This window comes from Puccinia triticina, chromosome 15A (genome assembly GCF_026914185.1).
Source record: "Puccinia triticina chromosome 15A, complete sequence".
NCBI classification, from domain to species: Eukaryota; Fungi; Basidiomycota; class Pucciniomycetes; order Pucciniales; family Pucciniaceae; genus Puccinia; species Puccinia triticina.
The window spans coordinates 4,927,354-4,940,115 of record NC_070572.1 but is presented as its reverse complement, the minus strand read 5'-3'; the positions used below and the strand labels follow the sequence as shown (position 1 = coordinate 4,940,115).

Here is a 12,762-nt window from a genome sequence, read left to right as displayed (position 1 = left end):
TGAGCCGAGTGCATTGTATTTCAATGAGCCAATAAGTGATTGATACAAGGTCGGAAGTATTGGTTTGTCTTGTGACGTGGTCTGTTTATCATCCACGAGTGGAGGGTAGGTTGGGATTATGTTGGTTTGAACCAAGTCTTGAAACTTCTTGATTGTTTGTTCAATCAGCAGTGGTTGGCTGAGATAGACTGAGCTGTCAGTGTACAGCTAACACGGAAAAGCTTGCCAAATTTTGTGGCTGAAATGATTTCTGCATTTCAGCCACAGCCTGTACAGTGAAGCTGTACAGGCAGTCAAAACCCGTTTGGCCGGCTGGTTTTACTGGACATGGGTGCCGGGTCAGGCAAGGGGCAAGGGAGGCAGGAGCGGCGAAGGGCCGGATCGACGTAAAATCACTCCAGGAATCCAATGGTGGGGCTCTCAAGGCCCCAAAGTGGAAAACAAAGTTTTTTCTTCTGATGGCATTCATGATGTACAGGAGCCATACAGGCTTTGAGGCTGAAATAAGTGGTCAAAAAGCTGGCCGCAAGCTTTTCCGCGTTAGCTGTAATATACAGCAATGCCAGAAAAGCTTGCCAAATTTTGTGGCTGAAATGATTTCTGCATTTCAGCCACAGGCCTGTACAGCTTCACTGTACAGGCAGACAAAACCCGTTTGGGCAGCTGATTTTGCTTGACATGGGTGCCGGGCCGGGCGAGAGGCGAGGGGGGCAGGGGCAGCGAAGGGCCGGATCGAAGTAAAATCACTCCAGGAATCCAATGGTGGGGCCCTCAAGGCCCCAAAGTGGAAAACAAAGAAACTAGGTTTTTTCTTCTGATGGCATTCCTGACGTACAGGAGCCATACAGGCTTTGAGGCTGAAATCAGCAGTCCAAAAGCTGGCCGCAAGCTTTCCTGGCATTGCTGTACACTGCGGGTCAAAGTCGACGTCAAGTTGACACCCCTCAGGGCGTCCCCGCGGCCCCGCACGGCCAACACGCCCCCCCAACACATTTCTAAGGGCGCCCTGGGGGCGCCCAGCTGTGGCGTCCTGGGAACACCTACAAGACGAGATCTAATGGCGTCGCCACAACCCCAGCGTCAGAAGGGCGCGATACATGGGCGCTATGGTGGCGCCTCCAGTGGACGCCCATGGGGTGGTTTCCAAAGGTTGCCTTGTAGGCGTCCGGCCGGGGCGCCGGGGGGACCCGAAAAAGGCGCCTGCTTCCTGCATGGCGGAGTTCTCGGGCTGGTTGGTTCGTCGGTGACTGGGCGTGGGGGCGGGTCAATCAATGGAGAGTGAGTCGGATTTGCGGGGTTGTATTGGACTATGGAAGCGGGTGGGTGTTGAAGGAGATGGTTTCACCTCACCACTCATGAGGTGAATGGGGTGGAACCGATGCGCTGTATATGCAGCCCATGAGGCATCTGGGTGAGGTGCGACCCTTGGGCTTGCTTGGCGACCCTGAAACACATCGCGGAGGCCTCAGGGCTGCCATCTTGACGGAGCCCGATGGCCTTGCCGCTGCTACGCCCGCAAGTACACCCACTTGTTGGTGCCATGGGGCCGGCTGCGACCCCAGAACGCCGGAAAGCTGACGCACCGGATTGGCCGTCAGCCCGCCCGGGCCGTCGCAATGACACCCCACCGGGACGGCCCTATGGCGCCTAGCCTGGTGGTGCCCCCATGGCGTACATGAGGGGACGTCCATAAACGGTGGCGTCCCAGTGTACAACAGGAAAGGCGCCAGCGTGACTGGGGGTCATCGTGGCGCACTCCTTGGCGCCTGTACTGCGGGGGCGCCGTCTGGACAGTGAACTTTTATTTGATCTGCCCCGCTGTGTATTCCATCTTGATGCCAACTAGTTTATCAGGTTGATTGTCCCATTTCACTCTGAGATTTTGTTTGAGTTTTCCCTGTAAATGTGACAAAGCTGTTTTGTTGTTGCTGAAGACAATACCATCATTGACATGGATCCAAATGATGATTACTGAATATCCCTTCTTGTACCAATACAAACATTCTTCAACTTAATCGCATTCAAAGTCCCATTGCTTGAGAAGTCCGCTGAAGTGTTTCCACCAGCATCTGCTGGCTTGTTGTATGCCATACAAAGCTTTCTTAAGTCGCAACACCTTGCCTGCAAGGTGGGGAAGTAGATCTACTGGAGGGTTGACATAAATGAATTCATCAATTGGGCTATGTACAAATGCCGCGGTGATGTCAAACAAATTAATCTTCCATTTGTTGACGATTGCCAGTGTGAGTAGAAGTCATAGAGTAGTTAGAGCATCTCCAACGGTCCGGGGGGCAGTTGGCCTGCGTTCCCCAGCCCGCGAGCACATGTCACAGCAGTCGCGGCTCAGCTCCAATTATGGACTGGCTGTTCAAGCCGCAATCCGACAGACGGATCTCAATTCTCCAGCACCACCCACCACCCTTGTTCCGGTCATCAATAGGAGTATAGCATACTCCCCTCAATGACCTGAACGTTCTGGTCATCGGGAGGCATGTACATCAATGACCAGAACGTTCTGGTCATCGGGACACATGTATCTCAATGACCGGAGCAAACAACGGAAAAACTCCTCTCGATGACCCAAGCGGACCAGTCATTGAGAGGGGTCATGATATTTTATACTCCTCTTGATGACCGGAGAGAACCGTCCAGTCATCAAGCGGAGTTGTTTACTCCTCTCAATGACCGGAGAGAACTGTCCAGTCATCAAGCGGAGTTGTTTACTCCTCTCGATGACTGGAGAAGACCACGCACGTATCTCGATGACCGGAGCAAACCCGGTCATCAAGAGGAGGAAACAATCCTCTTGATGACCCGAGCAAACCAGTCATTGAGGGGAGTTATCTTACATTGTCCTCTTCTTGGTGACAGGAACGGGCCCAGTCATCAAGGATGTACAAATGGTTACTCCTCTTGATGAACGGAGAGAGCCGGTCATCAAGGTAATTGTTTACTCCTCTCAATGACTGGCAAAGAGAACCAGTAATTGAGAGGAGTACATATTTGATCCCCTCAGTGACCGGAACAGACCCGGTTATTGAGAGGACTCTTGACTTAATCCAATGCAGACATGTTTTTTTCTGTCTTGGTGAGCTTCGATGCTTTGCTGATGAAGTCGAGTGGATGGAGGTTTGTCTGGTCAATTGCGGCTGGGAGGCGACCCGCAGAAGTCAGCAGGTGATTGCGGGTTTGACTCCCCCCGGTGTAGACGGAAAAGTGAAAAATCAAAAGCTTTTTCTCATACATATATTTACTCACCCTAGGCTTCAAGATACCACCAAATGGACCTCAGAAATGGATTCTACGGCCGATTTTACCCCTAGTCCCCACTGGAAGCGTCACTGGAACCCCGCAGGATTGGAAGTTACACCCTCTTGGACCCTCATGGACACGGCCAGCCTCAGTCATTAACCTGTCACACCCCTCAAGTCACCTTTCCCAGGTATACACATACTCAGCCCCAGCCAAACACATACTCTTTTCTATCCCTCTTATCTCCACTGCTTATGCAGGGGACCAACCCCATTTCTTCTGTATTTGACATTTCCCCGCTTTGTTTATGCACTCCTTGCATCAGTATGACATCATCTTTCATTTATCACCCCACTTTCTGCCTGTATTTAGTATCTTCTGACACCACTTGTACGTAGCCCACCAGCTAAAATCCCTCATCCAGGGTCCCCCTTGTAGCTAAAATCCCTCACATTTGTCTATATAAGGAGCTCTCTCCCCCAGTTGTTTTTCCCTCAGTTCAGTACCCACCAGTTATACAGATATCACCCATTAGCCATTATTATCACCCTTACACTTTTATAACATACCATATCATCCCTCTTATCTGCAATAACCACTGAGCTCACTCTCATATTCTCATACTCTCATATCACTGGTTGCATATCACGCACCTGTCACAATTTACCTGGTTCCTGGTTCAACTCCTGACTAAGACATATACCCTTCTCAGTCCAGACACTCTTCTCAACTTCTTATATCACCCTCTCAAGGACCTGTGTTCAACCCCCACCGGAAACATCAAGTCAACTTTCACCCTTTCCATCGTCATAAATCCTCTCAACTCTCACATACCTGTCATCGAACAACTTCATCTGGAACTAGACCAGACCTATCACTTGATTAAAACTTGCCAAGCTTAGCTTGGTGGGTCTTGTTATCTGATAGTATAGAAGGGCAGAGTTTGCACCTCCATCATCCCCTTCTCCATTCAGCAAAAGGGTTTCACAATCGCTTTTGAGTCTTACAAGGGAGTCCCCAATGTGATAGGATAACTTTGTTCGATTGACAACGGATAATCAATTTTGACCAAGAAAGCCAGAAATACCATTGTCTACAGATCTCAACTTCGAGCGGCGAAAGGAATCAAATTTTTCAACAAATCTATAACACTCAACGGCATATTCAGTCATTCTGTTGGACAACTAGTCAATTAATTTCAAACCATCCAAGGAACCAATTACAAACCTCTGAAAAGAAACGTGTAACCACCGAATCTGAAAAGAGACTCTCGAAGAAATCAGCCAGTTATAAAACCTTAAGAAGGGCAAGAGTAAGACCTGAAGAATTTGGATAACTAGGAACCTGGTAGAAGAGAACTCCGGAATCATTCAAAGGAAGCAGCTGCTTATAAGACCTCAAGAAGGGCAAGAGTAAGACCTGAAGAATTTGGATAAGCAGATACTGTTAGAAGAAGTTTCCCAGCACGGTAAAGTTATTTTAAATATTAAAAGAAAAACCCCCAATTTGCCCTGGTAAAGAGACCAGAGACCAGATATTATTGTTTCTTTTTCAGAGCACAGTAACAGTTAGCAGCGGATCATCATAATATGAAACTACAAGATCAACAAGAATCGACATGAATATAGCGTTTGGCGTACCAGATTTTGAAGATACGATTAATCCAAGAACCACTTTGAGGAAAAGACCTTTTACGGGGACTCCGGCCATGATTAGGAATATGAAAACTACGATGTTGGCTCAAACAAAGAAAGAAAGCATCAAGATCAGATAATCAATTCAGATATCCCACTGAAGGGGACTTACCTGACTTAGATGAAACTCAACCAAAACAAAGCACTTCACCAGAAAAAATGAAACAACAACAACAACCTGCTCAGCCACCACATCCTTGGATTCCGGTTCAGCAGCACTACCCTATCTATCAACAACCATCATATTATTGGCCTCAACAACAACAACAATATCAGCCTGCCTACCAACAATCAGATTATCCACCAGGATTTATTGATGACGATGAACTATTCTATGATGGAAATCAATTCTTCACCTTCTTACGGAAATACGAACAGGCAGCAGATTGGTTTGGTTCAACAAAATTTCAAAGAGCTCTTCAGATTGGACGATTCATACGAACGGAGGAACTGAAGTGCCAAATTGAGGATATGGACGGTTACGAAGAATGCGACTGGGATACCCTGCGTACGGCAATGATTGACACCTGGGGAGAATTTGATGCTTCAGTTTTGTACACCAAGAAGGATCTATTCAAGGTAGCAGGACAACAGGCCCAACAAGGAATCTTAAACTACCAGACTTACAGAAGATATCTCGGAAAATTCAACACAATACTTGATTACATGATGGAATCCTACCAGGTTTGGAAGAAAGAAGAAGCCAGTGTTTTATTCTTAAGTTCCTTTTCAAGAGAAAGTCAGGAAAACATCAACCAAACCTTATTCAACAACGGCCAGCTTCGAAAAGGGAAAAGTGGGAAATATGAAGTTATTGAATGGAATCACCTGGTTGCCGCTACGGAAACGGAGGTTATACGGATAGAGGAAGTTTGCCGGAAACAAATCCAACATCTGCAGAAAAAGCTTACTGAACTCCGAAAACAAGAAAACGCTCTGGGCTTAAATTTATCTCCTGATTACAACTATCCACTCGAATTCTCAGAAAAACCACTCAAACACGTCCTGGAACCGGCAATGGAAATCACACATCCTGTGACAGATATGGTGGAACCAATAACAGATGTTACAAAACCTACGTCAGAACTTACAGAAACAGAAACACAGACTTACTCTTAGGAATCAGTTTTTGAAACAACAGCTTCAATAATCCAGCTACCAACAAACCAGAAGCCGTCAACGGCATACTTCATGGATACAGTAATGGAGCTTAAACACACTGTTATTGAGATACTAGAATTTGACTCCAACGGTGTGAATACGGCTATCAGCGTAAATCAGGAAGAAATGTCAGATCAATCTGTTCAGAAAATCAAGACCTTGGATCATCAGCCACATCAACTCAACAGCAACTATAAGTCGAAAATTGAAGATTCCCATCTTACAGAAACAAATCAGCAAGATCCAAAATTTCCTTGCTCCCCTGAAATCAGTTGGATTGAACATATTCACAAAATTCAAAGCAAGATTTTCAACAAGCACCTTTTCAAACCTCACTTGGATCAACATGAAGAATTCTTTAACAAACCTTTACCTCAAGACCCAGGGACCGCAGATACAGCCCCTGAAGCAAAGGAAGACAACATCATCAGTCTATGCAACTCAGATAATCATCCTACCAATCTTGAACCAACAAACTCACAAATTTCAGTCAATCTGAATCCGCTTTGTCCATCTGCTGAAGAAATATTCAAGACTCCGCCGGCTCCAGTTCCTCCGGATATCACCTCAAAACCAACTTTTTCAAAGAAGAAATTAAAACCAAAACAAGAATTGGACAGATCTATTAACAACCTATCTCAACTCAAATCACAAAACAAAGAATTTCTTCTCTTATTTTACCTACTCAAGAAGCTCATTTTTCAACCAACTCTCAAAATTCCACCGGATCGCTTTGGAAAACTCCAGGAAGCATTCAACCGCCCACAGCTCCTTGTTGGAATTGGTTAACAATTTACCATTTTTCTCTTTTTCTTTTCTAAAATTATCAAAACTGGATATCAGCTCTAAATTCTCAAAATCTTGGGGCTTAAATCTTTCAAGTTGGGGGAGGAGCCCACATTCTTTCAAACATCACTCTTTCATCACCGTCCTCCCTCCATCACTATCATAAAAAAAAAAAATCTTACTTGCCCCTCACTCAAAATCTCTCAAATAAATCTATAAAAAACCCTCAAACAGAAAACCTACCTCCTAGGCATGAGACTAAACTTTTCAGCACAAAGACAATCATATCAGACATTTTTTTCAAGTTGGGGGAGGAACTCACTCTTTTACTTAGTCATTCTTTTCCCACCTTCCTCCCTTCACTCTTTTTCTCTCAACTATTTTTCTATTTTACCATTCTTCTCCACCTCTCTTATCCAATCACATTTCTGACTCAATCCATTCCTTCAGAGCTCAATATACTTCCTTGGACTACTCACTTAAACTTTTATCCTCTTGAAGGTTGAGGACAACCATTGAAGTTGGGGGAGGGGGGGCTTTCATTTCATTTTTGGTCATTTTGAATTTTTTTTGTACAATATCTAAAAAGAATCTCGGATGGGACGCGATTTCGAACTTCGACAGGGACAGGGGAGCGTTCCCAGTACCCAATGGCTACCGGACCGGATATCCGAACCATCCAAGGGAGCTTATACATAACGGATCAGGAAGAAACGACTTACAAGTTTACTTGCTCAGCGTCAGTCGGATCAATCACAAAAGCACTGGTCACTATCCGGGTGTTGGCGGCGAGCACAACAGGCCCGCAAATTAGCAGATTGTTAGAAGGGATCAAGCCAATCAGTACTCAGTATCTACGAAGCGGATATCCGGAGCAACCAGGACCCGAGATGGTCGGATAGAAAAGAAAAAACTTACTTGTTTATCCTGATCAACGGCGGACGGATCGATTAGTATCCAGAGCTTGGTGCGGACACAACGAGCACGACAAGCCCTCAAATCTGCGGATCGATTGATGGCGTTGAGCTGGGCTTGATTCCAACGAATACAAGAAGATTAGAGACCGGACGATATGGAGTTCAGCACATAGTAAGTTCTATATAGTGGACGATCAGACATATAACAAATCAAGCTTTTAGTTAGCACGAGGCGAGTATGGTATTGGTGGGATGAGGAGCGAGTGAGGAGAGGAGAGGCACTGGGAAGAGGCCTGTTTTATAGCTTTCCAGCCCAAAAACAGGGACCACTTACTTGAAGGCTCCAACACAAGAACCGAGGATCCCAACCCCATCGATTAACATCGGACGAGCCGTTATTGACTTAAGATTGGGCCGAAATGAATGGTTTGCGGGGCAAGTTCAAAGACGGCCAGCTCGAACGATGGCGCTGGTGGCGGCGAGGCAAGATCTGACAGCTGTATTGCGCAGCCACTCGTCAACCCTCTGGAGAAGATACGACCTTGCTCGCGCGATGGACACCAGCAATCAGTCTTAGAAGCAGTAAGCAGACTTTGTCCCCTCTGTGAGGGGATACTCACCAAAGTCAAACGCTGAAGGACCGGAAAACGAGTGCAAGACGGTATCCAAAGAGACCAGTCGACACGCCAGGAGGCGTGGGGCGGGGTACACGCCGGCAGATCAATGCGGAGTCAAGTTGGTTGAGGATCGGAAGGCGTTGGAAGTTTAAGGATATACATATCTATACCCCTCAGGGGGTATGGGTGATATATGTACATACCCCAGGGCGAGCCCAGACATACACGGGCGGGCGCGAGCAGCGCAGAACACCCGGGCCCAAGGCCCAACCAAACTCAAGCACCGGGACCGGACCCACGGGCCCCCGATCAACACTTGATAACCGAACCTCGCGGCTCCAGGCGCGCGCACCCTACCAGAGCGCTTGCGCGACTGCGGCGGCAACTAAGGCAGCTCGACGTCAACCACGGCAGCTCGACGTGAACTACTGCGGTACTGCGCGGCTGCGCAGCTGCGGACTGCACGCAGAACTTCGACTCCCCAAACCATCAAAATTTCCCCATCAAGAAAAATCATAAAATTGACAAAAATCAATTTTTTTGACCCAATTTCACCCCGCTACACCTTTCAGTCACCACACCCAGAAGACGTCCAACAACCATTTTCCCTAGGATTTATCATGTCACTCCGTAAAAATTCAAGCCTCAAGCTTCCAAACGTCAAGATACGGCACTTTTCCGGTGGAATTGTCTGGGAACAGACAATAAGTTGGGGGAGGATGTGGTAGACGGAAAAGTGAAAAATCAAAAGTTTTTTCTTATACATATATTTACTCACCCTAGGCTTCAAGATACCACCAAATGGACCTCAGAAATGGATTCTACGGCCGATTTTACCCCTAGTCCCCACTGGAAGCGTCACTGGAACCCCGCAGGATTGGAAGTTACACCCTCTTGGACCCTCATGGACACGGCCAGCCTCAGTCATTAACCTGTCACACCCCTCAAGTCACCTATCCCAGGTATACACATACTCAGCCCCAGCCAAACACATACTCTTTTCTATCCCTCTTATCTCCACTGCTTATGCAGGGGACCAACCCCATTTCTTCTATATTTGACATTTCCCCGCTTTGTTTATGCACTCCTTGCATCAGTATGACATCATCTTTCATTTATCACCCCACTTTCTGCCTGTATTTAGTATCTTCTGACACCACTTGTACGCAGCCCACCAGCTAAAATCCCTCATCCAGGGTCCCCCTTGTAGCTAAAATCCCTCACATTTGTCTATATAAGGAGCTCTCTCCCCCAGTTGTTTTTCCCTCAGTTCAGTACCCACCAGTTATACAGATATCACCCATTAGCCATTATCAACACTGGGTCGCTACGCTACGCTACCCTATTTCAGCGCTACGTGTTAGCGTAGCGGCAAAAAGCACCCATCTATTTTGCATAGCGTTAGCGCGCTGTTAGCGCCGCTACGCTGCGCTAATTTTCAGCGGCGCTAACAGCGCGCCAATTCTTTGTTAGCGTTAGCGCGCCGCTACAGTTGCTACGCTACGCTGCGCTGCGCTACACCGCTTTTAGTGGAAAAAAAGCCCTTTTTTCCCGCTAAAGGCGCTGTAGTGCAGCGTAGCGCGCGCTCTTTTGCGCCTTGCATGCGTAGCGTTAGCGCAATTGCGCACATCTGCGCTAACGCTACGCTATCAGCTAAAATAGCTGCGCACCGCGTGCGCGTAGCGTTAGCGCATATGCGTGCAATTGCGCTAACGCTACGCTAAAAAATAGCGCATTCGCGCTGCGCTACGCTACGCTAACCGCTATGGTTAGCGTAGCGACCCAGTGTTGCCATTATCATCACCCTTACACTTTTATAACATACCATATCATCCCCCTTATCTGCAATAACCACTGAGCTCACTCTCATATTCTCATACTCTCATATCACTGGTAGCATATCACGCACCTGTCACGAGTTACCTGGTTCCTGGTTCAACTCCCGACTAAGACATATACCCTTCTCAGTCCAGACACTCTTCGCAACTTCTTATATCACCCTCTCAAGGACCTGTGTTCAACCCCCACCGGAAACATCAAGTCAACTTTCACCCTTTCCATCGTCATAAATCCTCTCAACTCTCACATACCTGTCATTGAACAACTTCATCTGGAACTAGACCAGACCTATCACTTGATTAAAACTTGCCAAGCTTAGCTTGGTGGGTCTTGTTATCTGATAGTATAGAAGGGCAGAGTTTGCACCTCCATCATCCCCTTCTCCATTCAGCAAAAGGGTTTCACAATTGCTTTTGAGTCTTACACGGGCAGTGTTCCCAGGTCGTTCTGCGGGTCCGTTAGCGCGCAAGAAAGGAACCCGGGCGGCCAAAGTTAGCCCCCAAACGCCCAGTCGCGGCTCTGTTAGAGATGCTCTTAGGAAAGCCATCAGGGCGAATGTAGATTTCACGTTTTGACCAATTCTCTGTTTGAATCCCTGCACTACAAAGCGGGCTTTGAGTTTTTCAACAGTACCATCAGCCTTCCTCTTGATGTTGAAAACAAACTGGGTTCCAATTGAATGGTTGTTGGCCTTATCTTCAACTTTGAAGGTCTCAATCTGTTCCAGTTGATTCCAATCAGACATGCAAGCCTCACTCCATCTCTCCTTTTCAGGAAATTGGAGAGAGTTGTGAAGGCTGTTTGGCATGTCTGTGTCCAAAATAGCCTGGATTGAATCAATCTGGTAGTCTTGGGAGTCACAGATTTTGTTTGTCTTCTCTTGGCCGAGCTTCAGGATTCTACGAACGGAAGATTGATCAGGACATGCGCCTGGGGCTTTTATTACTGGCTTTTCTCTAAAATCAAGGAATTCAGCACAATCAGATTTAACTACTTTCTGGGTAGCAGGGTTCCAAAAGAACAATCCTTGTTTGTCATCTTGGTAGCCAACTAGATGGCTGGTCCAGCCACAGAGATCCATCTTTCAACAATGTTCTTTTGGGATGTGGATGCATGCTCTTGTCCCAAAGGAGTATAGCGCCTTGGCTTGGGGTTTTCTGACGGACCAGAGTTCGAGGGGACTTGATTTGCAACGTGAAATGGGGAGACGGTTGATCAAGAAACATGCACACTTGTATGCATAGGACCAGAGTTTTGCCGGTGGTCCAGAGTGGGTCAGGGTGGTGCGGGTGATGTTGCCGAGTGTACAATGGAGGCGCTCAGCCTCACCATTCTGTTCCGGAGTATATGGAGATGTGAAAATCAAAGATGTGCCAATGGATTTGAGATAGGTTTCTAGAGGTTTCACCGCGTATTCTTTTGCGTTGTTGCAGCGCAGGAACTTGGGAGCCGTCTTGAAATGGGAATGTAGACATTTGACTAAGGAGATTACGATATGCAGAACTTCCGATGGACTGGCCATATAAAATACAAAAGAATAAGTCGTTGCGTGGTCTTGTACCATGAGCAAAAATCTGTGACCGTTGATGTTGGGATCAAGGGGGCCAAGCACGTCCGAGACCAGGAGGTCAAGGCAATTTTCCTTTGGAATGACCTTGGATAAATGTTGTTGACAGTGTTCACTTTTGCATTGTTTGCACGATTCACATAAGTTTTTTAGATCAAAAGTTGGCACAAATCATTTGAGGTATCCTTTGATAATGGAATCCAAGATGTGGCCTAAGCAGCAGTGCCACTTGTACAACGGGGAAGATGGCAGTTCTGGGGCCAAGATGGACTTGACAAATGGTGTGGTAAGCCAATCCTGAATATGGCACCAAAATCAAAAGTCTTTTCCCCTCAATATAAACCTCTCTGGAATACTCATGGCCCCACCTCCCTCAAGAATCAAGGCCAGGACAACTCATACCCATCAACAGGCCCCCCATTATCTCCTTCCTCTATTTTCCCCACCTACACCAACTCAGTATTTCTCAAGCACCCAGCTAGGCACAAGTGGGAGAAAGTCACCCATCAGACATAGCCAGACTATCAGGAAAGACCCTTGACATTCATCATCTTTTCCTGCCTTCCCATTCCAGAATAAAAACCCAATTTGGAAATAGCCACACATGTAATGGCCATGGAGATCCCATCTTGGTTAACCCTTGTCCCCTTTGGTTTCAGCCCTTCCCTTTTCAGCCACTCATATGATATGTAATCCCTTTCTTCTGATGTTTCATTGTCTCTCCACATTTCAGCCTCATTCCAGGACTTTCCATCCCCATAGCATTTTCAGCCTCAGCCCCTTGATTGATAATTTTCACTGTTTCATCTTTTCTTCCAACCACAACTCAGCCCCATAATATTTTGTATATAGTCTGCCCTCTTTGGCCCTACCTTTTGTTCCCCATCAGATCCTGTCCCAGCAATACAGATCACTGGTCACCATTCACT

The 12,762-nt window shown here is 46.8% G+C and overlaps 1 protein-coding gene across 1 annotated transcript; it reads left to right on the top strand.

Annotated features, from left to right (window-relative positions):
* Positions 1-1,398: 1,398 nt before the first annotated feature.
* On the top strand, positions 1,399-1,651 carry PtA15_15A488 (uncharacterized protein; the record flags this gene model as incomplete). The annotated part of the gene is made up of 2 exons (XM_053163697.1): positions 1,399-1,531; positions 1,599-1,651. 2 exons carry the CDS (start codon positions 1,399-1,401, stop codon positions 1,649-1,651), a joined length of 186 nt encoding a protein of 61 aa, XP_053027647.1.
* Positions 1,652-12,762: the final 11,111 nt, after the last annotated feature.